General features: G+C 37.9%; 1 protein-coding gene across 1 annotated transcript; it reads left to right on the top strand.

The window, feature by feature from the left end:
- The first annotated feature begins 385 nt into the window (after positions 1–385).
- Positions 386–27625, top strand: LOC306868102 (alpha-mannosidase 2x-like). The gene is made up of 24 exons (XM_079414125.1): positions 386–442; positions 1598–2413; positions 4310–4465; positions 5772–6029; positions 8615–8759; positions 10866–11037; positions 12141–12268; positions 12399–12572; positions 12991–13177; positions 14057–14234; positions 14539–14741; positions 16783–16965; positions 17144–17258; positions 19403–19470; positions 19557–19722; positions 19807–20043; positions 20804–20926; positions 21004–21118; positions 21213–21346; positions 21540–21681; positions 22655–22788; positions 24568–24762; positions 24958–25071; positions 25520–27625. The coding sequence occupies exons 3-24, from the start codon at positions 4334–4336 to the stop codon at positions 25670–25672; spliced, it is 3456 nt and encodes a 1151-aa protein (XP_079270251.1). The 5' UTR covers positions 386–442; positions 1598–2413; positions 4310–4333; the 3' UTR covers positions 25673–27625.

Genomic DNA, 27625 nt, shown 5'->3' with positions numbered 1-27625 from the left:
AGCAACATCCAACATAGGAATCTATTAATTTTAAATTCCGTTGTACTGACAGAGGCAATAAAATAAAACATTAACATCTGCCTTTCTCTCTTTACTGAATGTTTTCCTTTTCTACATAACTTATTCTAGATTTCTACACTGCTATATATTTATTTTATACATTTCTATACATGTATATTAAAATAATTTTCTGTTAATTTAAAATAATCTGTTCATACAGAATTGACTGAGAAGTATACACTAAAATTGACAACTAGCCCCGGTCTGGATTGATTAAAATGTTCTGGATTGCACCGTTTAACACGTACTACCCCCCCATATAATCTAACCAATCAGAAGCCAGTGCGCCTCCGCCCTCAGAAAACTTCATTTCCCACAATGCTCTGCTCCATTCTCAAGCTCTCGCATAGGATCACAGACGTCTTTTAGGAGGAAATAACGGGTAAATATTTGATGTCCCGAGACTGCTTTCTCGTTTAAAATGCATGCCACTAACAGGTCAGCCGTTTCAACAAACGCTAGAAGTGCAGTATAATGGTTTCACACGTTAGAAAGGTGTTTTCTGTAGCTTGATCGCGCGCTTGTATTGACGAATAGACCAGAGCCAATGCATTTACATGCTGCACGCGCATAATACCTGCGGATCTGGCTGATAAACTCTTATATTTGTCTGATCTTGAGCGGGAATGTCAGTTAGAGGTGGATTTATCGGACAAACGAGTAACTTGCCTCCATGTGCAGATCCAGGCTAAGGCTGTCTGTGGATATCAGCGGGGTTAATGATAAACTATGTGCTTACAGGCTCTGATATCAGTGCTGATAATAACCTTCACACACAAGAAGAGGCTATTAATTCAGGCATATTTCTGGATGAGGTCTTTGGGACTTTCAGGGCAAGACTAGGCTGCTGTAGTTTTACATACTGATCACTTTCCTCGCTTGTTATTTATTTTTTGCATATCTATATTGTAATGTATCTGTATATTTAATCTTTTTATTTTTCAAACAGTCAGTGATTCTTTCAGTCTCAGAGATGCAAAAAAAATAAAATAAAAATGAGCTGTACAGCATTACTGAGATGTAATCTAATGAATATTCATCTAGAAACATACATTTAATATCCATTTATGAGACCTTTTGGAACTGGCTTCTGATAATCCGCAAATTATCAGCCAAATATGAAATAGTAGTCCATCAACCTGGCCGATATATTGGTCTCTTATATGTCAATGAACCTCCAATTAATAATTTTTCATGCTAACATTCTAATGTCTGATATAAAAAAACGGAAAATTATTGATGCTCCAAATTAATTTTTTAATTTACATTTTTTGTGCTATTTTTGGCTAAATATGTTTTCAAAACTAAAATAATAAAAAAATTCAAGATTCAGACTTGAATGATGATTAAAAAAATGACTTAAACTTCCCTGCTGTGTTTTGCATTGGGAATAATGTGTGTTTTTAATTGATTTATTGACTGGCTTCCATTGTCTTGATTTAAGCTTTAGTAGATGCTTGTGTTTGGTGCGTTGCACGTGTAGTGTTTGGGAAAATCATTAAATTACACTGTTCACTGAGATTGTTTGTTTTCACAGGTGCTTGGCTCTCTGCTTCTGAGGCTTGCTGTGGAAATCTGAGCTTCAAAATAGGAAACATGGAAGAAAGACCTTCAAACCAACTCCATTCATTAGTTTTCTAAAACTAGGTTTACTATCTTGCATCAAGAGCTGTTCCATTAAGATTCCCTTTTGTAGCCTCCTCAGTTTTATGTAGCTGTTCCTGGACGCTCTCCATTTTGGACGTGGGATCGGTTGAGCTGTTTACCAGTGCTGGAGGAAAGGCCTAATCTCAAATCCTTCTGGAGAGCGCTAAAACACTGCCTGACTCCAAGATGACGGGATTAACTTCATATTAGATTTGAGAGACAAGTGAAAGAGAACACCTGCTTGTTTTTACAGACAAATCCAGGCCACACTGCTCTGGATCTTGGATCTTGTATGCGAAGCACCACCTTCCATTGTCAAGTTTGGCACAATTTGTGCACTTCCCAGAATTGCCTCCTGTTGTAGGACTTGATAATCCAGAATCAAGGTCAGTCGTCCTTGACTGCAGAGAAGGGACGGAGCTCGTGCTCAGCCACCAAATATTAAGAATAGAGACTTGTTGGATACATTATGACATTAAAAGCGTAGTGCACAAGCAGATCTGCATCATCTGTGTTCGAGAAGACCCATCAGCCAAGCTGGAAAGAAAAAAAAAGGCTTAAGAAAGAGGGGGCGTACTGAGCCAGGTCGTTCTTATTCTGCTCTGGTCGTTTCTCTGCTCAGTGGAAACCTGCATTCGTTGCGATGGCTCCTTGGCCGACTCCGACTGGAGTGACCACTGCCCTGTGAAGGACTACACTCAAGCCTGTAAGTCAGAAAAAACACACACACACGTTTGTTTTTGTGAAAAGTGGGGACATCCACTGTGGGACGTAATGGTTTTTATTCTGTACAAACTGTATGTGCTATTGCCCTACACCTACCTTACACCTAAACTCAGCCCTCACAGGAGACTGTGCATTTCTACTTTCCCAAAAAAACCCCTCACTCTGTATGATTTATAAGCGTTTTGAAAAGTGGGGACATGGGTCAATGTCTTGAAAAGTCACCTTTACTTTGTAATACCTGTGTCATGCCTGTGTCATTTATACAGATTTACGCACACACACACACACATACACACACACGTGGGCGTCTCCTTGTTTTAAAAACAAAGACAGTTGGGTGGTGCTGATGTGCTGGTTGTCACATCATGATATGCTTAATAATATTTTTTTATTTTTTATGATTAAGTATTTGTGCATTTTCAAGTCTAACAGTACAATTAGAAATGTCCAAGGATCGTTTAAACAGTGATATTTTAGTATTATTTATGTACTAGCAATAGAATTTATTTATATTTTAAATGAGCTTTTATTTTTAGACTTTCGGTTTTAAATTTAATTTGAGTTTAGTTAATTTTAATAATTTTATGTGCTTTTGTGATTTTTTTTTTTTTTATTAGCTTTTTTTTTTGAATATTTCTTTTAATTTATTTCATTGTTACATAAGCTTTAATTGACTTTCATTTTAGTTTTAGTTGTTTAAGTACTTTGAATGTAAACTTTAAACTTATTTTATTTCACTTAGTTGCAAGTTTATGGTTTTCATCTGATATTTACATTTTATTTCAGCTTTGATTCAATTAATGACAATTCTGTTTAATATTTGTAGTTTTCAGTTATTAATAACAACATTGTTTAAACAACATTAAAAACTGTATATAATGTATAAAGATTATATTATGTTGATTTAATATTTATTAAATCCATCAATGACATTATATTCTACTATAATAATAATAATAATAATAAATATTTCTAGTTTTAATAAGTGTTTAGCATTAGTTAGGCCTATATACTATTATTGTTTTTATTAATATTTCGAGATATATGACATACACACACAACCAAAAATATTTATTTAATTCTCTCTCTCTCTCTCTATATATATATATATATATATATATATATATATATATATATATATATATAATGTATATGCTAAGCTGTACTTCCATCTGCTTCGGTCGATGGTTTTTGGGTTCTGATTTGCCTTAATATAACATTTTATTGATATTTTATGTAACCAGAATTGGCACTGTACATCATTTAATGTATTTCATGAGTTATTTGGATTTTGTTATTTCTGTATCGCGAGCCACAGAAAGTGGTAGATTGGAGTGTGTCTGAGAGCTGAGCAGAAGAGAACATTAACTAGTAACAAAATGAGAACTCTTGCTCAAGAACTGGAGATGCTGTATTAGATCCATCCCTGTCAGAAGCTGTTTGATAAAGTGCTGGGGACATGTCCTCACCGTAACGACATATATATGCACACACACACACAGAGCGGCTTTGCCGGAGGGACATTAGATTCCCTGTCTGGGCTCCCGCTGTTCAGAACCGGTGTTGTTCTTTTTTCCCCCCTTCCTTTCTTCGGTTTGAATGGCTGAAGGAGGCTGGAATTGGCCGTGGTTCGGTCGCAGTTGACAGACTGCCGCGCGGTTCCCGCTGATCGTCGCCCCCCGTGTATATTTCACCCCCTCTTCTAGCCCTCCCCAATCGCACAAGCCCCTGCTTTAGAATTTAGAGGTGGACTTTAAACATTGCTGGCAAATCCTTTTCCAGCACTTTTTCACTTTTGGGACACAGCTTCATCAGAACTCATTTGTACAGGTTAACACTCTTCTTTTGTTTCTGCTTCTCTTGACCTGGACATTAGCATCCGTCTGATAAGCAGAGGAGGATGAAACTGAAGAAGCAGGTGACCGTTTGCGGCGGGGCTATCTTCTGTGTGGCCGTCTTCTCTCTCTACCTGATGTTGGACCGCGTCCAGCACGATCCCGCCAGGAGACAGAACGCTGGGAACTTTCCTAGGGTAAGTCGGCAGCAATCTCTGTATGATTTCCCTTTGTCCTGGATTACAGTTTTTGCTGTGTGGGTCTGTTTGAATGGCTCCATTTATCAAAGTCTTCGGTGGGTTTTTTTCAGGCTAGCAAGTGTAAGAGCTAGTGATGTGACCAGTTCGTTTCTGGCTCTGACTCAAGCTAATTAACTACTAAATTAGCTAGTGAATAACTCTCTGTGAGTGCTGGCTTTTTTTTCTGCCACAAAACCAAATGCTTCTTTAAATGCAAAAAACCGAATTATTAGGAAAATGTGTTGGTGTTCTTGTAGAAATTGCGTATAGGATGGCACATAGTTGACGGTGTGTGAATTAGCACGTTTTATGTGCTTCAAATCATAAACCTCAGGAAAAAAAAAAACAATGCACATTATGGAAATTCAGATATTGTTTGTATTCAAAGACTGTACTAATCATTTTTCAATTTGATTGCCAGTGAGCTTTGCTCTTACAGCTTCTGTGACACTTGATATTAGTAATACTTGCCTAGGCAAGGGATTTGAAGAAACTCCCAATCATAAGTATTATGTTTTTACATGTAACTCATCCCTCACCCTTTGTATTACGGATCTGAATGAGACCTCAAATCGTGCGGCGTGTTGGGGAGAGGTGTGCTATTACTTTTCTAAGCCATCAGACTTGTGATCCGCCTGGGGGATGATAATATGGCAGAAAAATATACTGTGAATTTACATCGAAGAATAGATCAGAGACATCTCTAAGGAGCAGAATATCATCTCTTTTGAAAACCTCTAGAACATCCTAGCAAAAAATATAAGAAATGTATATAATTCAGCTATTAATGTTGTCGTCTTTCAATAAACCGTTTTTAACAAAAAAGAAATGTATATTAATAAATATATTCGTAAATGCATTAAAATATCTATAATAATTTGAAAATAAGTAAATAATACAAAATAAGTAAATTTACGATTTTATATAATATATAAAATCCTCTTTTTAAATTTAAAAAGGTTGATTTTAATATGTAATTTTGTAAATGTATTTAGACAAAATAGTATAAAATCATCCATTTGTCAGGTTTTGGCCATAACATGACAAAAAATAAACATAACATTAATACATCCCTACTCAGAATCGCTACTCAAGAAAGTAAAAATCCAGTTTGTTTGTGATACTGTAGACGTGTTGCAGGTCAGCCAATGCCAGTCCTGTGTGCCTTGGTGTGTTGCACCCTCTAGAGTGTTCAGGTCAGTCATGTGATGTTGTAGATTGTGGTGATAGATAGATTACACCTCCGTCCCCCTGGTTTTTTCAGAGCCAGATTTCGGTGTTGCAGAACCGCATCGAGCAGCTGGAGCAGCTCCTTGAGGAGAACCATCAGATCATCAGCCACATCAAAGACTCTGTGCTGGAGCTCACCGACACGGGGGCCATCTCTCCCAGCGGACACCTCCCCTTCCGTAGCGTTAATGGCTCCTGGGTGCTGCCCTTTGATGGCAGGCCCACCTTTCTCTCCGTCAAGCCGCTGGATTGTCAGTTCGCACTGGGCCGCAGGAGCCAAACTGACCTGCAGGTGAGAATCAAAACAGCATCTCAGTGGGTTGAAGTATGTGTGGAATGACTTGAGTTTAATGGAGTGTTATCTGGGAGAGGATTGCAGTGCGGCTTTGGGACTCTCTTGTTGTGGTTACAGCTGTGGTGCTCTGTTTGTGTTTCCTGGCTATCCTTGCCAAGAAATCCATTAATAATCACACAGTTTTGAGTCTGCAACTTTTACAGTTACTTTTGCAGTTACTCATGTAATGACTAGTGGGTCATTCTGTGTCAAGTTAAGGCCCCCGCTCAAATGCTTGATTGCGTCAATATTTTTTCTGAAGAAAGATAAACATGTATTGTGATGAAAACCAAAATATTAAATGTCATGCATGTGTATTTGCTGCATAATCCACTGTTTCAGAGAGGGTAAAAATGTCAATTTTCACCTGAGATTCAGAGCCAAATTATAGGAGGGTAAAAATGACAACATTGTTATTTACACAGAGATTGTAAAATTTGTTGACTTTAGCAGACTTTGTTGCATTATATGACAATGGTGACCATTCAAAATGGGAAGTATTAAATGTATATTAGTTCCCTTTTAGATATAGGGTCCTTTCGGCATCTTTATTTTTAAAGGGGTGGTTGACTGTTTATTTTTTCTAGGTTTGATTGTGTTTATGGGGTGCAGTCTAACATGTTAATGCTTTGTTTGTTAAAAACCGCATTATTTTTCACATAATTTACCTTTATTCTACACCGCTCTGTCCCTTCTCTGATAAACCCGCTGATCATTTCCTGGTTTTATGAAGCCCCTCCCTCAGAAATGTGTGATGGGCTCAGATTGGTTAGCTGGCCCAGTGTTTTGTAATTGGCTAAACCGTCTAAATGTCCCTCCCCTCGCCTCAGCGGGATGTGCTCCGGGTGTATTGTAAAGAATGGCGTTGTCTATATTGCTTATCATTTTGCGCCTGATTGAAACGCAGAAGATATTAGTGAAGAGGATCGCGCAGAACCTGTACAAGCATGGCTTTTAATGGTAGGCTAATTTTTGTGTTTGTTGTTGTCTCATACAAGACAGAATTGCGATTCATATATGAATAGATTTTTACGCCCACCCCTAGTTTTCTCTTCCTCTTCTCTAAAGCAGCGCAGCATGGCCTCGCCCTCTTTGTTGCGTGTTCCCGCGGTAAGGTTTATCTGGGTTTGTGGTGTAACGGACCCGGGAAGTAACTCGTTGTAGTCCCTTACCAGTCATTTTTGTAGGCATTAAACTGCCAGAATTTTAAAAGACGATATCTTTGTTTGCATTGAACTTTCAGCTTTGTAAATTTGCAGATATTGTTTATGCTCAGACCGCAACATTACACACTAACTAACGTTAAAAAAGTGAAATCGCAGTCAACCACCCCTTTAAGGCCCAGTATGGTTCAGTTCCAGAGATATTGGGATCTCAGTATGGCTCCGAGAGTAAATTAAACACATTTTTAATTAAATGGTACACATTGTCAGTGGTCAAAAGCCAAATGTGGGTCACCTTGCATTCTTTTTTTATTTTTAAAGAGGAATGTCTGAAGAACAATTAATGTTGAAACTAGAAATGTATCTTGCTTCCCTAAACAATTGCATAGATGGAACATAACTGTCTGAGTCCCATAAATATTATTTTTCTAAAGTTTGCGTGCCTGGATATTTTGGATATTTATCAGTTGTATATTTAATTGTTTCTGCCCGTTTTATTTTATTTTACTATTTTATTTTGTATTAATTTTTAGTCTGTATTATTTTTTTTTCGGTCAGTATTGGCAACTAATATCAGCTGATATTAGTTTTTTTCTGCCCTATTTAGATTGATTTCGATTCAAATCACATTTGCCATCACCTAGCACCTACTTAATTTTCTCCTAGTAATATAAAATATTTTTCATTTTTAGAATTTAATTTAAACATTAATCTCATTTTAATTACATTTTTTAAATTGGTATTGGCCATTTTGGAATTTATCTGCTGATGTTGGTTGTTTAATTTTTTCTGCCTATTTTAGATTGGATTTAAATGACATTTGCTATCATCTAGCACTCATTTAAAGGGATGGCAATATACTATGGTACAGATTTAAGAGCACTAGTGTTTCAATACTATTTTTTTTTAACATAATGCTGTTTGTCTGTAGTATACTATAGTTTAATTCCTCAAAAAAACAAACTAAAATGACTTGGTGCATCTTTAATATTATTTTTCAAATCCTCAGATACCTGGAATTTGTAGATATTTTGAGAAAATTAAAAACATGTCTAAAACCTGACATGTTGTGAACAGGCACTGTAAGTCTCCATTGGGTGTGCGGTTATGCTTCAGGCCATCACGCCTACACTAAATACAGGTCCTGTGTCATCTGTCAGTTATACCAAATTGCCATGAGACGTAGTATTTATCAGGAAGTCCACAACATGCCTAGTTTTGTGGAAGATTGCTGAATGTAACGTCTTTATCGCATTTTTGTGTCTCCAAGTGGAGGTTTTTGTAAAGATTTTTGGGAATTGTGAAGCGGATCAAGATGGATCCAGATGAAACCGTGCAGTAACATTCAAGACAATCTCTGATTTGTTTGGTTGGCCACAGATGCTGGATGTATACTCCTTGCTGAGCTTCGATAACGTGGATGGAGGTGTTTGGAAGCAAGGCTTTGAGATCACCTACGAGCCCAACGAGTGGGACGACGGGCCCCTGCAAGTGTTTGTGGTCCCTCATTCGCACAACGATCCAGGTAGGGATTGAAACTTCATTCACAATCTATGAAGCCCTGGCCTGAGTTTTCTTTTTCAGGGTTGGGAATGATTCACTTCAACCCAGACCATTTTGAAAGAGTCAAAACACAAAAGATGTGCTTATATGTCAAGTATTTCTCCTGCTATTGGATTTCATGCTACATGCATAATACATTATATCTGCGGTCTCGAGTGTAACTTGTGTTTGTGTTAACTTGTGTCAAGTAGTCATGTAACTGGAACTGACAAAACACAAAACCACCATAAAAGTATCATAAAATATTCACTAATGTTTAAATCCGCCCTAGATCTCCGGTTAACAGCCCACTGAAGATGATTTTCATTGAATAAACAAATTAAATTTCAGTGTTTCTTGTATTAAACTATCGTAGAAGAGTTGTATGGCTCTTTATATAACAATGCTCCGAACACTAACCACTAATGAGAATTAGCCCATAATCACTTCCTTTTGGTGACCTTTTGACTTATTTTGACCTACTTGAAGAGTTCACTTTCAGAGGTAGAGAATGAGAGGTATGAAGACCGTGAACAGCTTGCATAACTCTTTATTTTTGATGTTAGCCAACAGCTGAGGTGGATGTGGGTAAATAATAATAATAATAATAATAATGCTGGTTACAAGGAGGAATATAATTCAGAAGTCTTTATTAAAAAACAGCAGCAGCTGTTCAGTCTCTTCCTTACAAGAGTATATTCTCTTCATTAAAGCTCCAGTAGGAACTAATGTTATCAAAATGTCATTATAAATACAGTAATTCAATGTTTAGATATTTATAATAAATTGGTAAATAAAATTCATAAATCAAATTTTAATTTAAATTAAATAAGATGTAGTATATAGATATATGGAATTAATTATTATTATTAATTATACTATTAATTAAAATAATATTATTAATTATTCATACAGTTATCACAATAATTTGAACCACTCCATTTAATATTCATTTGACATTAAGCATATTTCTTTATCAAGCATGCAATATTGATTCCAAGATTTTTTGATGAATATAAAATGTAAAAGAAGCATTTATTTGAAATCTTTTTTTATCATTATAAATGTTTTTATTGTCACTTTTGATCAATTGAATGTGTTTTTCATATTAATTTCTTTAAAGAAACGGTACACTACTTTTGAATGGTAGTGTATGCATCCTAATTAGGATGATATTTTGTTAAAGACCAAACCCTGTGAATATTCTAAGTGGAGCATTGGCTGCTTTTGTGATTATTTGTATTCTCCTTTTCATCGTTTTGAAGCTTAGCTGGCATACATTTCATTAAGTAACCTAAAAATATTGTAAAGTTTCAATCTCTACTAGAACGTTTTCACCCTCCGTCCTTAAGTGGATCTAACATTTTTCATTTTGTTTTAGTTGTTGATGCAGCATCTTCAGTCTAGCACCTAGCAATGCGTATCCGAAAGAGTCGTGCAGGTAAAGTGGGTCAGTTACTGGGCTTGCGTTTTGCAGCGTTGGCACAATTTGTGAAGCACCTTAAGAGAAACACAATGAGTTTCAGCATCACAGGACAGATAAGTTTCCAAATCGGCTCGCAAACCCCTGCAGTTGGCATTTTTTGCAGCGTTATGAAAGAACGGAGAATCTAATACTTTAAAGTCAGTGACCCGATTCCCTGTTGTTTTATTGGGGTCAGTACTGTGTCACTGGTCTTTGTGGTGCTGCGCATTTAATGCATATTGTGTAATACCGAACATGTTCCCTATATGTTTCAATCAGTCTACCGCGACTCGAAATGTCTCTGTCATTCTAAGGGTCAGTGCGGATCTGTTGTTCCTGTGCTGACTCAAAGATTTGATTTTTTTTTTTTTTTAGCACAGCCCAGCAATGCCTCTGAATAATGAACAGACGGTGTTATTTTGAACAGGTTGTTCTTCAGGGAGCAAAGTGCGGCCAAACGGCTGTGCTTCTTCTAAACTTTTCAGTGTTTTATTAAAAGAGCATTTGTTTTTAGCACATACTGTATTGTCACTTCATTCTGTGGTGGCAGAGCTAGATCAGATCTGTTTGCTGTCCTTGGATGGTTTTAACTGTGATTTTTGTACTGCTCTTCTTTTGTGACAGGATGGATCAAAACATTTGACAAGTACTACAATGACCAAACCCAGCATATCTTCAACAACATGGTGGTGAAACTGGCCGAAGATCCTCGCCGGAAATTCATTTGGTCGGAAATCTCATTCTTCGCCAAGTGGTGGGAAAGCGCAGATGAACATAAACAAGAGGCGATGCGCAAGTGAGTAACGTTTTGTTATAGGGTTACTTCACCCAAAAATGAAAATTCTGTCATTAATTTCTCACGCTCGTGTCGTTCCAAGCCTGTAAGACAATTTTAACATCATATTACTTTTAACTTCACATTTTATTTAAAGGGATAATTCACCCAAAAATGAAAATTCTGCCATTAATTACTCACTCTCATGTCGTTCCAAACCTGTGACATCTTTCTTTCATCTTCGGAACACAAATGAAGATATTTTTGATGAAATCCGAGAGCTTTCTGACCCTGCATAGACGGCAATGCAACCGACACGCTCAAGACCCAGAAATGTTAAAATGATGCTAAAATTTTATAGTGAAACATATTTAAAAATCAAACTTTATTTTTTTCTTAGTTTGTCTTCATAATTTATCATCAAAGCTTGCTCTGCCTTTGAAAACAACTTTCAATTTAAAGAAATTAGTACTTTTATTCAGCAAGGATGCGTTCATTTGATTGAAAGTTACAGTAGAGAGATTTATAATGATATAAAAGTTTACTATTTCAAATAAATGCCTTTCTTTTGAAATTTTTAAATCAAAGAATATTGAAAAACTAAATGTATCACAGTTTCCATAAATATATTGAGCAGCACAACTGTTTTCAACATTGATAATAATAGGAAATGTTTCTTTAGCGGTAAATCAGTATATTAGAATGATTTCTGAAGGATCATGTGACACTGAAGACTGGAGTATTGATGCTGAAAATTCAGCTTTGCATCACAGGAATACATGACATTTTAAAATACTTTACAATAGTAAACCGTTATTTTAAATTGAATCATATTCCATCCAATTCACAATCCAATCAATTCCTGACTGAGCCGCTATGGAAATCACTTGGAAAATGTTACATTCGGAATGAAACAAATGTGTCTCTGCAGTGTTGGTTGTTCAGTGCCCTCATTATGTCTTTTGTGTTTAAATGCCCACTCTTGATCAGTTCATCTTCTTAACTCTGTAATCTTCTGAAGGTTAATTAGTCTACCCTGATCTAATGTCGTGGATTTCCTCACCTCATCTTGTGATCAGTGCTTTAAATTTTAAGAATCCTTTCTAAATCCTTTTTTCTTTCAGGCTGATCCTTAGCGGACAGCTTGAGATGGTGACGGGAGGCTGGGTCATGACGGATGAGGCCAACGCTCACTATTTCGCCATGATCGATCAGCTGATTGAAGGCCATCAGTGGCTAGAGAAAAATCTGGGTAAGATTGTTTTATGGATGGTGTGGCTTAGCAATTATTGCATTTGTTCTAGATGTGGGCGATGTGGGTTTAATTTTAAAAGTGGCTCCTTCGGAATGGTTTGGAATATTTAATCGGTGTGTTATTGCAGGTGTGACCCCTCGCTCAGGCTGGGCCGTTGATCCGTTCGGGCACAGCGCCACGATGCCTTACCTACTGAAACGGGCGAACATGAGCAGCATGCTGATCCAGAGGGTCCATTACTCCATTAAGAAGCACTTTGCTGCCACACGGAGCCTTGAATTCATGTGGAGGCAGACCTGGGGTAAAGGACTACAAAAACAAAACCATGCATTGACATTTAAATATATTTTTTACACTCGTATTAACATTCTAGAAACTGTAAAAACAAACCTTAAACACATTAAGAACAACCTAGTAATACTCTCGCAACCATAAAAAAATAAATAAATACTAGCATCATGGCAGGGTGTTTTGCATGTGCCGCTCATATTTCTTAAGAAAATATAAAATTCTAGTTAATAACTATAATAGACCAGAATATAGCGTTTGTAATCATTAATTACATGTTGGAAAGGCTTTAAATGTCTAATGAAGGTTTCGGAAAACGCACACCCTTGGCAAATGCTTTTGAATGCTTTGCCAAGGAGCCTTGCCAACCCATCTCGGTAGCTTAGAGACCTACACATCAAAGTTTATTTATTTCATTTCTTTATTTTCAGATATTGAATCGGGCACAGACATGTTCTGCCACATGATGCCATTTTACAGCTACGATGTGCCTCACACGTGCGGCCCAGACCCCAAGATCTGCTGCCAGTTTGATTTCAAGAGGCTGCCGGGCAGTCGAGTCAACTGCCCGTGGAAGGTGCCGCCCCGAGCCATCTCGGATGCCAATGTGGCCGAGAGGTGAGACCGTAGGGCTGATTGTTATGAAACCAGGGAATTAATTTGATTCGGGGGAGGGAGTTCAGCCAAAGAATGAATGTAGGTTAATTTCCTGTGTTAGCCAACAAAATTCATTTGTCTATCACCCAGCTGGCACCAGCTGTATTTATATGGGTTGCGCTTGAACTGGGCTCAAACCCAAATCCACAGCTTTCTCGCTCCACAGAAGAAACCTGGATATTAACAAGCTTGTAGTAATTAGTTTGCGCCTGTCATTACACTTTAGAGGTCTTTCAGGTTTACTGGAATAAGCAGAGGGTTTTATGGGTACACCTTTAGCTTCATGAGTCATTTCCTTCAAAAATGTTCAAACTTGTATTCTTACTTTTGGCATAAAACTAGGGCATTTAAATATAATTTATTAAAAAAATATATTAATTTATGTACAATTAAAATAACAGACAAATAAAATAAATTAAATTAGTAACAATTTTAAAAAAATGTTAATTGTAAAATTTATAATATACATTTATTTTATATAATTGTATTATAAAATTATTACAGGAATATGTAAAAAACTGCATTATTGTGAAATATAAAATTATTAAAAATAACTCTTTTCTATATTTAAAATGTGAATCCTTCTGATCTTTGATAATTAGACAGTTCAAAACGACAGCATTTTGTAACATAAATGTTTTCACTGTCTGTTTTGATCAATCTGTGTGTCCTTGCCCAGTAAAATTATTAATTTCTCGATGCAAAAAAACAAAAAAACAGGTAGTGTGTATATACACCAGTTTTTGTCTATTCAATGCTTAACTTGTTTTTAATCGATTGCTAGCCTTAATAAAAACCAATCCAGTGGATGCACTTCATATTTGACATTTTCTGTTTCAGAGCTGGCGTTCTGCTTGATCAATACCGTAAAAAATCCAAGCTGTTTCGGAGCAAAGTGTTACTGGTTCCTCTGGGGGACGACTTCCGCTACGACAAAGCATTAGAGTGGGACCAGCAGTACTTCAACTACCAGAAACTGTTTGATTACATGAACTCTCACCCAGAAATGCATGTAAAGGTATGTTTTCTGTTAAACATAGAGGTTCTAACGTGTAAATCAATAGAAAACTACAATAATTGGCTGTAGGTTTGTCAGGAAGAGGTTTAATTATGTCTGAATCTATTTCTGCAATGTCAGAAATCTTGTTTTTTACACAAACACAGCTCCTTCAGCTCAGCTTTTGATGTACAACTAGGAATAATTTGAATGAATTATTTAACTTGTTTGTGAGGGAAGAAAAGAGTACAGATGTTTTGGATTTCAGAAAATGTGAAATGACTTTGAATTGCCCTGAAAGTAAATCTCGGGCCTCTGTTCTCAGGCCCAGTTTGCCACGCTGACAGATTACTTTAATGCGGTGTACAAGGCTAATGGAGTCGCTCCGGGGACGAGACCACCTGATTACCCTGTGCTGAGCGGAGACTTCTTCGCTTATGCGGATAGAGAGGACCATTACTGGAGTGGATACTACACCTCACGTCCCTTCTACAAAAATCTGGACCGTGTGTTAGAATCTCACCTACGGTTAGTCAGTAGCTGGGTTTCCATCCAAAGTTGCGAATTTAAACATAAAACATTTACGAATAAGTATCGTCACTTCCTGATAAACTGGCACTACATATCACAAAGAAAAGTGGGAGAAGCCACTAAATATAATAATTTTCATGTATAATAGACGACTTGTGCCTCAGAGCAAGCAGATGAAACACAATGAATATGGTCATTGTTTCTGTGGATGTCCGCTGCTCGGGAACGCAGTCGTGTAACAGATCTGGGAGGCAATAATACAGAAATACTTTGACGACTTTGCTCGTGCATTTCAGAATGACAGAGTCAGATTATGCCGTCCCATCGCGCAAAGTCACATGACTTTTTTGATGCGCATGGAGGAATTTATTCGGCAAATACATTTCCATCTCCCATTATTCGCATTAACCCTTTGTCGCTCAAGACAAAAACCACCTCAAGTGAGCGTAAAAACGTTTTTGCATATTTTTAAAATTTGGCATTTCCGTCATTTGTTTCTACAGAGCCCTGCACATGACATGCAAGAAAAAATAAATAAATCGTGGGCACAATTTATTAATTCGTTCCCTCGATTTACTAGATCGGGTGCACAATTTACTAATTTGTTTTCCTCATTTTTAGTAAATCGTGCGCATGATTTATTAATTCGTTCCCTCGATTTACTAGATCGTGCGCACGATTTACTAATTAGTTTCCTTGTTTTAAGTAAATTGTTTGCTCGATGAAAAATTATTCCATGCAATGTTGCAAGGCTTTTGAGAATATCTCTATAACTCATTCCCAACGCAAAATAAAACCCAATTAAAATGTCTCTGTCCATAACATAACATAGCAGCAACATGTTTATGAGAATCGAGGGCACGATTTACTTAAAACAAGGGAACAATTTATAAAATTGTGTGCACGATCTAGTAAATCGAGGAAATGAATGAATAAATCGTGCGCACGATTTACTAAAAATGAGGGAACGAATTGGTAAATCGTGCGCACAATCTAGTAAATTGAGGGAACGAATTAGTAAATCATGCCCACGATTTATTTATTTTTTCTTGCATGTCCATGTGCAGATCTGTATGTTTCTGATGCGATACTTCTAAATGCGCATTAAAACGGTAACATAGGTAGTGAAACGTGAAAGTGACGTGACATGCGGCCAAGTATGGTGACCAATACTCGGAATTCGTGCTCTGCATTTAACCCATCTAACGTGCACACACACAGCAGTGAACACACACACACCGTGAACACACACCCGGAGCAGTGGGCAACCATTTATGCTGCGGCACCCGGGGAGCAGTTGGGGGTTCGGTGCCTTGCTCAAGGGCACCTCAGTCGTGGTATTGAGGGTGGAGAGAGCGCTGGACATTCACTCCCCCCACCTACAATCCCTGCCGGGATGAGACTCAAACCCGCAACCTTTGGATTACGAGTCCGACTCTCTAACCATTAGGCCACGACTTCCAATGTATGTCTAATAATATCTCAAACTGTTAAGATGCATCTAGCATCAGTACCATTATAGTTAGCAGCTGATTTTTTTTAAATATAAGCTGATATTTAATTGTTCATTTACCTATTTTAAATGTAGATAATTGTAGATAATGTAGATAAGCTGTTATTTAACACAATGTTAACAATTCAACAAGTAGCTTTGAGTCAGAAGTATACTAACAAGGTTTTGTGGAAGCCTTTTAATTTTTAATTGGCAACACATTTAAATTTGCACTGACAAACTGCCATCGAGGTATATGATTTTAATCCATTATTTTAGTAGCTTTAGAAAGTGTTTGGTTTTATTTGCCAGAGATTCAATTATGCTTTGAATAAAGGCCTGTTCTCTGCGGCATTACTGGAGAATAATTTAAATAGTTATTCTCCACGTGGGTGACAAGTTTTTCTCCTGAATTAAGCACGAGGCATTGCCTAATTACTGTCATTACTTAGTCTTTAATTCTATTATCACTGTTTTTTCAGTTTGTCAAGCCTCGCTGTTCGTTCTGCATCATGAACTGTTGTTTTGATTTTGTGTTTGCTGTAGAGGGGCAGAGATTCTCTACAGCCTGGCGGTGGCTCATGCTCGGCGTGCGGGACTGGAAGGTCGTTATCCCGTTTCAGATTACTCCCTCCTCACCGATGCCAGGCGCAACATAGGGCTGTTCCAGCACCACGATGCCATCACGGGCACTGCTAAAGAGGCTGTCGTCATTGACTACGGAAACAGGTCTCTGAATGAAAGCTTGCAGATTTGGTCCACATTAACTGATTTGAAGATCGAAGGAAGTCTCTCGGGGTGTTGTTACTGAAATATCATCTTTAATGGACCATTTTTAGCATTTTTAGAGTTTGGATTGATGACTTTTGATTTGTAAGCGGTTCTTGATTCGTTTCTCCCCCCCCAGGCTATTACGTTCTCTGGTCGGCCTGAAACGAGTGATCATTAATGCTGCACACTTCCTGGTAATAAAGAATAAAGACATTTATCGCTTCTACCAGATGGATCCTTTCTTAGAGACGGTGAGGAACAGCCTTGGTTTTTCACACCGTGTTTAACCCTTGTGCTGTGCTGAAAATCATTTACCTTATTTGGCGTTCCAAGTCAAAAATGACAAGCCTTTTAAAGGGACAGTTCACCCAAAAATTAAAATTATGACTCTTTTCATTTTTGGGTGAACTGTCCCTTTAAAAAAAAATCACTTGTAAATCTCTCATTATGCCATATTATCACCAAATCTTGAATTCATTCCTTTTGTTAAATTGTTTCCTTTCAATTTGTACAGGTTTTGTATTTAAGAACTGATTAATCATAAGCCTCTTTTATCTGAGCTTATGCCACCTCAGCTTTTGAGTGTGTAGTATTTCTCAAAAACAGGTGCATAAGCTTAGATAAATGAGGCCTATGATTAATCAGTTTCAATACAAAACCTGTTCATAAAAACAAGTTGACAAAAATATTTAAACTAGTGCTGTCAAACGATTAATCGCAATTAATCACATCCAAAATAAAAGTTTTTGTTTACATATGTGTGTACTGTGTATACAGTGGTGTGAAAAAGTGTTGGCCCCCATCCTGATTTTTTTTAATTTTTTTGCAAGTTTGTCACACTTTAATGTTTCAGATGATCAAACAAATTTAAATATTAATCAAAGATAACACAAGTAAACACAACATGCAGTTTTTAAATTAAGGTTTTTTTATGAAGGGAAAACAAAATCCAAACCCACATGGACCTGTGTGAAAAGTGTTCATGACTCCACCATAAGAAAGAGACTGGGCAAAACGAAGTTCCAAGACGAAAACCGCTGCTGAGCAAAAATAACAAAGGCTCGTCTCAGTTTTGCCAGAAAACATCTTGATGATCCTCAAGACTTTTGGGAAAATACTCTGTGAACTGACAAGACAAAAGTTGAACTTTTTGGAAGGTGTGTGTCCCATTACATCTGGCGTAAAAGTAACACAGCATTTCAGAAAAAGAACATCATACCAACAGTAAAATATGGTGGTGGTAGTGTGATGGTCTGGGGCTGTTTTGCTGCTTCAGGACCTGGAAGACTTGCTGTGATAAATGGAACCATGAATTCAGCTGTCTACCAAAAAATCCTGAAGGACAATGTCCGGCCATCTGTTCGTGACCTCAAGCTGAAGCAAACTTGGGTTCTGCAGCAGGACAATGATCCAAAACACACCAGCAAATCCACCTCTGAATGGCTGAAGAAAAACAAAATGAAGACTTTGGAGTGGCCTAGTCAAAGTCCTGACCTGAATCCTATTGAGATGCTGTGGCATGACCTTAAAAAGCCGGTTCATGCTCAAACCCTCCATTGTGACTGAATTACAACAATTCTGCCAAGATGAGTGGACCAAAATTCCTCCACAGCGCTGTAACAGACTCATTGCAAGTTATCGCAAACGCTTGATTGCAGTTGTTGCTGCTAAGGGTGGCCCAACCAGTTATTAGGTTTAGGGGGCAAGCACTTTTTCACACAGAGCCATGTGGGTTTGGATTTTGTTTTCCCTTCATAATAAAAAAAACTTCATTCAAAAACTGCATGTTGGGTTTACTTGTTATCTTTGATTAATATTTAAATTAGTTTGATGATCTGAAACATTAAAGTGTGACAAACATGCAAAAAAATTAAAACTCAGGAAGGGGGCCAACACTTTTTCACACCACTGTATTTATGTAAATATAATTACACACGTGAATGTATATATTTAAGAAAAATGTTTATATATGAAATATATTTATATATAAATCATATTAATATAAATTCATACATGTAAATATTTTCAAAATATATTCTGTATTTGTGTGTATTTATATATACACATAATACATATACACAGTACACATATTATGTAAACAAAAACTTTTATTTTGGATGCGATTAATCGAGATTTCATTAGACCGCACTAATTGAAACCAATATTTGATGATGATAATAATAATATAACAATGAGAAATGCATATGCAATTTTGGTAGCCTGGCCATTATTGACCATGTGAGCAAAGTAAGTAGGTTTTAATCCAATGTGACCAATATTAACTAAGATTTTGGGGAAAAAGAGATGATTTTGAGACCCTTTAGGGGTCAAAATGACCAGAACACAACATGAGGGATAAGAGTCTGACCTTTGACCTCTGTCCATGTGACTGCAGGACGACAGACGCGCCACACAAGACTCTCTCCCGCAGCGTACACTTATCGAGCTGGAATCTTCTCCCAGGTAAGATGTGTTATCCTTATATCTCGAACACTGCAAATGCTGTCATTTTATTCAGTGTTAGATACGATCTCCCTCTTCTTCCTCAGGTATCTGGTGCTGTTTAACCCCGTCGAGCAGGAGCGTCTGTGTGTAGTGACTGTGCTGGTGAATTCGGCGAGAGTTAGGGTTCTCACTGAAGACGGGCAGACTTTACCGGTTCAGCTGAGCGCACAGTGGGTGTCTGCCGTTGAGATGAGTGGAGAGGTCTACCAGGTGTGTCTATTTGTGTCCATTCGCTCCTGGATCTTAAATAAAGTCGGTCTCAAAACCTACACTCTTTCTTGTCTTTTCGTTCAGGCTTCTTTCATGGCACGCCTCCCTGCTCTGGGCTTGGCTGTCTTCCACCTGTATGACTCTGCGGACTCCCCCATGACCCTGCGCTCTGATACGCTGCTCAGGATTCCGGGACGGGGTCAGAGCATACGGGGTTTGGACCCTCTGCCCGTGCGATCGCAGACGGTAGACGCCCAGCCGTTCTACATCCAGAGCCAGTCTCTCACTCTGGGCTTCTCTGGAACCACAGGCCTTCTGGAGGTGAGATGGTTTTGTGTGTTGCTGTTGGGTTAATTAACTGGGGCTTGAGAATAGAGTGTCAATAAAGTGACTAAAATGCCTCAGGAAGTCGAGTTAATTCCCCTGTTTGTTTTTGTTTTTGTTTTGTTAACACCATACACTGTTATCTGATTTGCATAATTCTTTAAGTAAATCGCCTGCTAAGACAAAATGGACAGCATATGCAAATGATGCAGTCAAAGGCACAATATTGTATATATTGTGTAAATGACCATTTTGTCATCTAAAGCTCATATTAAGTAACAAAAAAAAACAACTAAAATTTAATAAAACAAATAAATGTAATAAATTTAATGGTTAAAACTAATTTTCAGGAAAAAAATATATACACACACACACACACACACACACACACATATATATACATACACACAGTTTTTTTTATAGGCTAAATAGTATTGAATTATAATATTAAATATCAGCTGGTAGGTATCAGCCAGAGTTTTAATATATGTGCACCGTAGGAAACAATTGTCTTGAAAAATGCTGAAAATCAACTCCACTGAGTAAATATTTCATGGTAATAAAAAAGGAAGTTTCCAAGCTATGACATGAGCAGTCTATTTTTATGTTCAGTCATCTGGACAAGTGTTTTTTTTCTTATTGTTGCTAAAACAAATTAAACGCATCCCTGTCCTATTTTTGTAGTACATATGCTGTTGTGTCCTCTTTTAGAGTCAGCAGATAAGTCTACAATGATTAATTCTCTTTTCTCCGTCAGAGCATTCGACGTAAAGATGATCCCCAGGAGATGAGGGTACAGATTCAGTTCCTCACATACGGAACTCGACCCTCCAAGGACAAGAGCGGAGCCTATCTCTTCCTGCCGGACGCAAATGCCAAGGTAGTGTCCGTTAGTCTTGACTGGAGCTAAAAGCAATTTACCACACAATTAACACCCTCCTTTCTGCTCGCTCTCAGCCGTATTCGCAGCGAGAAGCCCCTGTAGTGCGTGTGGTGGAAGGGCCTCTCTTTGCTGAGGTTGTGGCGCACTATCAACACTTCCAGCAGATGGTCCGCATTCATAATGTTCCAGGTACTCCCTCCATCCATCTGTCTGGCACATAAACACGATCGTGTGAGGACATCTTGCCCTGTCTGATCAGTTATTCCTGACATATCACCTTCAGGAGTTGATGGTCTTTCTCTGGACATCACCACCATGGTGGACATCAGAGATCAGAATAACAAGGAGCTGGCCATGCGGCTGGTTACCGACATTCAGAGCGGAGATGCTTTCTACACAGACCTCAACGGCTTCCAGGTGAAGTACACACATGTCTGCAGACTCTTGAGGTTCATCAAGCTGCCGCTTTGTTCCTCAGAGTCTTTAACATAATCTTGGTCTTATTTGAGCAATCAGCATGGAGTAAAAGTTCACCTTAATTTGTCCTAGACTCTGATTACTCTCTGGCCAGATAATCAACCTAATGTTCTGTGTTTTCCCTGCTCATCAGATCCAGCCTCGCCGGTACTTCCAGAAACTTCCACTGCAGGCTAATTTCTACCCGATGCCTGCCATGGCATATATTCAGGACAGCCAATACCGGCTCACGCTCCACACGGCCCAGGCACTGGGCGTCAGCAGCCTGGCCAGCGGTGAGTAGGGTTCACAAAAAAATTATTTTTACTTCATTTTTTTTTTTTTTTTTAAATACAAATTTTGGTGCAAAAACTAAAATGGAATTAAACACACTGGTTTTAATTGGATGTTATTTACATAATCTTTATAAAAAAAACAACAACATTTAGCCCAACTTTTTATTTGTCTTATTAATATTAATTTAATATTTATTTTAATTAAATATTAATTAAATTTAATCAATTAATTAATTTTATATAAATGTATTATTATGTATTTAAATAAATGGCCATTAACTCAGTGAAACTTCTTGCACAATATAATTGTACCATATTGTTATCGGTCATTATTATTATTATTATTATTATTATTATTATTATTATTATTAATTGTATTTATTTAAATGTCTTTTTTTATATACAAATGTATTTATTTATTTTTAAATACAAATTTTGTTGCAAAACTAAAATGCCATTAAACACACTACTTTATTATTATTATTATTATTAATTACATAGAATATTAATAAGCCAATTAGCCAATGCTGTTAAAGTTTGTGACTAGATGCTTCAGGAAGGTTACTAAGAAACAAAAGCATGTCTACTTAATATTCCTGAGCTGAGCTTTTACCAGAGTAGGAATCAGACTTTTTTTCACCTGCGTACCAAGTTGAGCTGCCAATACAGAGAAAAACTCTCCTCGTTATACTATTTTCAATTCAGTATCGACTTGATACCAAAATACTGGTACTTTTTAGGTTTCTAGCAGTGAGTTTCTTAGCAGGATGAAACATGAATCAGGGACTGAGACGGTAGGGAGGAGGAAAACACTAACAGTGGGACACTGTGCTCTGGCGCTGTATTGATTTGAAGCAATGCATCCAATAATGAAGATGAAGTGAGTGTACTGTCTAATGTTTTGCCTCGCTCTATGCTATTACCGTCCTCTCCCTCTTCATCCTTCCCTTGTACGCTCTTTCATTCTCTGCAGGTCAGCTGGAGGTGATCCTGGACCGCAGACTGATGCAAGACGATAACAGGGGTCTGGGGCAGGGCCTGAAGGACAACAAACGAACGGCCAATCGCTTCCGTCTTCTGCTGGAGAGGAGGAGCAGCAGTGTAAATGTGAGTTCTGACTGAACAGGGATACAAATGATTATTTTGGATTAGTACGGGTTCATTCTCACTACTTGGACAGGAAGAGATAGTCAAACATGTAAATCAATCAATAATGCAAATTGAAAATGTGTTATAATAATCTGTAGTAATAATAATTAAACTATAGATTAAAAAGCTAAACACAGCCCTAACCCTTCTTCTGTTTTTTTTTTCTGAAGAATTTATTTTGATTTTTATTTAAAGATAAATATTTTTGGGGTCCAGGGCATGTCTTCAGTTTTTTTTTCTCCTGTAATAATAAAAATAAAAAATTTAATAAAACTGTACACTAAAAAAAGCCGAACATAGTTTACATGCTACTCAAAACTAAATTTATTTTAAGAATTAGATGACAAAAACCAAGACTAGTTGTTCTTCAGACTTTAGATTAGTGCACACTTATTCTGACCAAGAACTACCTTTTTAGGTTGCTTTACATGTCAGATTGCTTTAAAGTAAGGCAGTTAATACCTGACTATTACACACATTCAATTCAATTCAATAATTCAATTCAAATAAATAAAATAATTATTGTATAATAAGACAATTCTGTTTATTTTTTCTCCTGTGCTAATAATAATGATAATAATGATAATAATAATAATACAACTATACACTTAAGGCAGAACATAGTTTACATGCTACTGGATGCCTCAAGCTAAATTCAAAATATTTTAACTACTAGATGAGACGAACCATGACTAGATTTTTCTCCAAAGTGCAGCCTGCTTCGTTTTTAATACAATTTTATTTCCTGGCAGACTGATAAAACCCTGCGCGCCCTGACTGGCAAGAAATCATAGCAGTTGATTAATCTGATTGGAGCCTGCAATTTCGGCTTCACATGAGAGGTCTTGTTATGCATACCAAAATATAGGTGTCCTGTAGCAACTCCAGCGTATGCAAATGCTCATTTCACCCAGTGTCCTGTAGGGGGCTCTCTATTGTTACTCATGAGAGCTTTGTGAAGGCTCTAGGGACAGTATCATTCTGAGTCCAGCCAGTCTTAAACCTGGCAAGCGTGTAATAATAGATAATGGGCTTCAGAGTTTTTACACACCGGCTCAGACTGATTTAAATAATATATATTTTTATTTTTAATCATGCTGTCTCCTGAATACATTTGTAATACATAATATATATGTATGTTCAATATAGGACACTGTATTATTTATAATCTTTAAGTATATATTAATAATACAATTATTTCTTTATATATATATATATATATATATATATATATATATATATATATGAGGCATTAATAAAGTGCCACCTTGTTTCATTCCATTCTAGTTCATCATGCCCCCCTGTACATATCATAACCTCTTTTTGTTTTTTTGTTCCTGTCTGTCTATCACTTATCATCCTGTCTTTCTCTCCTCATGCATGCAGCCTGCTGGCTCCTATGCCAGAGTCACCAACATGATAAACAAAATCATTGCTGGTATTTTAGGAGACGGCCAGGAAGAGGTAACATTATTGCAGTGGTGGAGAGTAGTGCTGTAGCAGTTTTGTGGAGCCCTAGTTCAGCTTGTTACCATAGCAACAAGCGAGAGGTTTCCACCTGGATTAAGAGGCCAAAGGTCGTTTCCTGTCCGCTATCTCTACCTGTGCTGCCGTGCCCCCAAACCTTTTACATGATAACGAGCTATAGATCAGTAGTATGTAGAGGTAGAATCTTTACAGAGCTCATCTCATACAGTGACCCTTAAAAGTTACCTGATACATGTCTGTATCTTCCAGCCGGTGGACAGCAGACCAGTCAGCTTCCCGTCGCTGCTCAGTCACATGACCTCCACCATCCTGAACCATGAGGTGCTGGCACTGCCCGTGTTGCCCAGGAAACACGGCGTGCCGCCCATGCGTACCTTTGCTCCATTGGCTGGCACCCTGCCCTGTGACTTCCACCTGCTGAACCTCAGGAGCATCCAAAGCCCGGTAAATGAGAGCCCTGGGAGAAAAATGTGTGTCAGCAGCGATTTCACCTGCTTTGAAACTGATGAGGACTTTCAGTTTGTAAATAAAAAAAAAAAAAAAAACGTTCATACTTGTGGTCTGGCGGTTTTATTGGGTGTATTTGGAGGGGGATTTATTTTCACTGGCATTTATTTGCTATCATTTCATGTTTTTCAGCATGACTCTCACTCTCCATCTCCCTTCACGGCTCTGCTCCTCCATCGCCTGGGCCTGGATTGTGGTCTGGAGGCCCAGAGCCCTGGTTTCAACTGTACAACCACACAAGGCCAGGTCAGTGACTTACTTTCACTAATAAGACTTAAAAAGCGTCAAATGTGTTGGAAAAAAAACATTTTAAACAAGTTATTCATTTATTTATTTTTAGTTTTTGTGTGTGTATATATATATATATATATATATATGTCTTCAAACTCATTTATTTAGATTAGTCTATCCTGAGTGATTTATGCTATTGGGTATTGATTTTTCGTATTATTGTTCATTGTGTTTAATCATGTATTTTATTATTGTAAGGTGTCCTCGAGTGTCTTGTATCTAAATGTTTTGTTCATATTGATTTGATAATATTACTTTATATTTCTATGTGAATATTTGATACTTCTGCGTCGTAGTCATGGTTCACTTTATTTGATCAGGTCTAAACCGTGTGGATGCATATAGGTCTGATAAAGTCTATTTTTAGTCATTCTGAATCTGAGTCTCTGATCTGTCTTCCCAGCTCTCCATTTCTGGGCTGTTCCGTGGGCTAGATCTTCAGCTCCTGCAGCCCATGTCTCTGTCTCTGATGCACTCTCAGCCTCCGCTCTCCAATGACTCCTCCATCAATCTGGAGCCAATGGAGATCTCCGCCTACAAGCTCAAGCTGTGCTAGAACAATGTTGCACCAGAACCGGGCTCTCCGTGTGGACCCTTGGAACCTGTGCGAAAGCAGAGAACCACAGCTGGATGAGCGGAGGACTCTTTTGGAGATTGTTTATCCAGACTTAATGTATCTGAATCAACACGAAGGCGCTAATAAACCCTTGCAAAATGGGAAATACAAGACTTGAGGATGAGAACATTCCAGCCAAAGTCAGATTTGGTTGTCGCCCCGGGCGCTGAGATAAGAATGTCCGTGTGCGTTTTTTCTCTTTTTTTGCTTTTCAGAGATTTTATCAGGCAGAGCACTAATCGGTGAACATCTTTTTATTCCAGTAGTGCCGACTGTTGTTTTTTTTTAGCTCTGTTCCCCCCCTCCCCCTCTTTTGTCTTTGGCTGACAGTTTTTCATTCATTTTCTCATTCATCCCTGAAGTTTGTACTGTATGTAAATAACTCAAAAACTACATACACAACTGAATCTATACAAAATTGTGGGACTCGGTGCAATATGTGAAGCTTTGTATCTCCATTTTATTAGTTTTCTATTCCTAAGGCCTTGGAAGCTACGCTTGAATCCGTGTCATTGTCGTTTGAGCTCACACAGTTCTTTTATTTCTTTATCTCTGCTGTGGACGGTTCTGCCTACGCTCGGCGGCCGCATGTTTTTTTTTTTTTTTTCTATGAATGTCAATCACCCAGCTTGGCCTGCGAAGGCTGTCAGTGCTGTAACAGATGCAGCATTTACAGATCTCTTTCTTTCAGAATGGCTCACGACGCTTCGCTGACAGAAGAAGACGTCCCTGATCCAGCATCGGTCGTGTCTTCAGCTAGCTCTTTCATTGGTCGGGCTCAAATCGCGTGACGAGAGCTGACGTTTACAATCTTTATCCACCGTATCTTCTGTTAATAAATAAAGCTGCTTCTTAATAAGCTAGCTGTGGATTATCCGCAACACGTTTCTGTTATTTGTACCATTTTGATGGTGTCTGGCATAGTAACAAGCCGCAGAATGTGCATTTATACTTTGTCATATTATATGCAGGTTTGAGTGGTATTTAAATGCAGTTCGGGAACAGATGTTCAGAGATGGTCCTATTTCAAGACCTAGATCGGTTTAGTCATATACGCTTGATATACCTTCTTGCAGTATTTTCAGGTAAACAGAACTCGTATCCGATTGTAGTGCGGGTAGCGACGGGTTCCTGCACTCAGATTTAGCCAATTTCCCACACAAAAATACTTTTAGGCCTTATCTCGCTGTAGGAAACCCATCTGTAATGTGTAGCAGAGCCGTCTCAGTCGTCCCTTCTGGCTTTTGTCTGTCACCTCGGTTTGCTTGAATCTGACAATGTTGAACATGAGAATGCTGTCTGTTCGTCAACGTGTCGTGTCGTGTCTCACCTCTCCCAGCCTGTCTGTCTGTCTTCCCTGGAAACATCTTAAATTACAGAAAAATATTCTCACTTCTCCGACTTCCAACTCCATGCCTGATTATCTCTATAGTGCGCCCACATCCATTTATATCAGTCAGGCCATCAGCCGGCTTCTCCGGCTAATCGAGTTCCGGAGTAGTGTCCTATCAGGAAGATAATTCCCCACAGGAGGAACTCCGAGAACGGAGTGCCAAACGTCTGTCCGATTGCTTTGGAACACATTCTGGTGCCCAACGTAGCGCGCGCACTTGCTCCTGTAATTCGGTCTGATTCATTTCCATGCTTGTTTTTCCTGTTCGTACGCTTTCCATATTGACAGATCTCTTTGTTAGATGTCCTTTATTTGTTGTGTGTTCTGAGATGGAAATTATTATTATTTTCTGAAGAAATGACAGTGAATTGAGAGGTTAATTTATTCTTTTGTTGTTTTCTTTTCTGTTTTGGTTTGATATTGGCGTGTGTTCATCAAAATGACTTGTAAAAGCAAATGCAAAGACATTAAAGTGGACGTTTAATAAAGATCACACATGG

This window comes from Barbus barbus (genome assembly GCF_936440315.1).
Source record: "Barbus barbus genome assembly, chromosome: 50".
Taxonomy (NCBI): Eukaryota; Metazoa; Chordata; class Actinopteri; order Cypriniformes; family Cyprinidae; genus Barbus; species Barbus barbus.
Note: the sequence above shows the minus strand (reverse complement) of the source record. Positions and strands in the feature narration are given on the sequence as shown.

Coding starts and splice junctions, on each gene's coding strand:
- LOC306868102 (XM_079414125.1), top strand. CDS start 4,334: ATGAAACTGAAGAAGCAGGTGACCGTTTGCGGCGGGGCTATCTTCTGT. Junction 20,927..21,003: donor TGCCGGACGCAAATGCCAAG/GTAGTGTCCGTT, acceptor GCTCGCTCTCAG/CCGTATTCGCAGCGAGAAGC. Junction 21,347..21,539: donor CAGACCTCAACGGCTTCCAG/GTGAAGTACACA, acceptor CCTGCTCATCAG/ATCCAGCCTCGCCGGTACTT.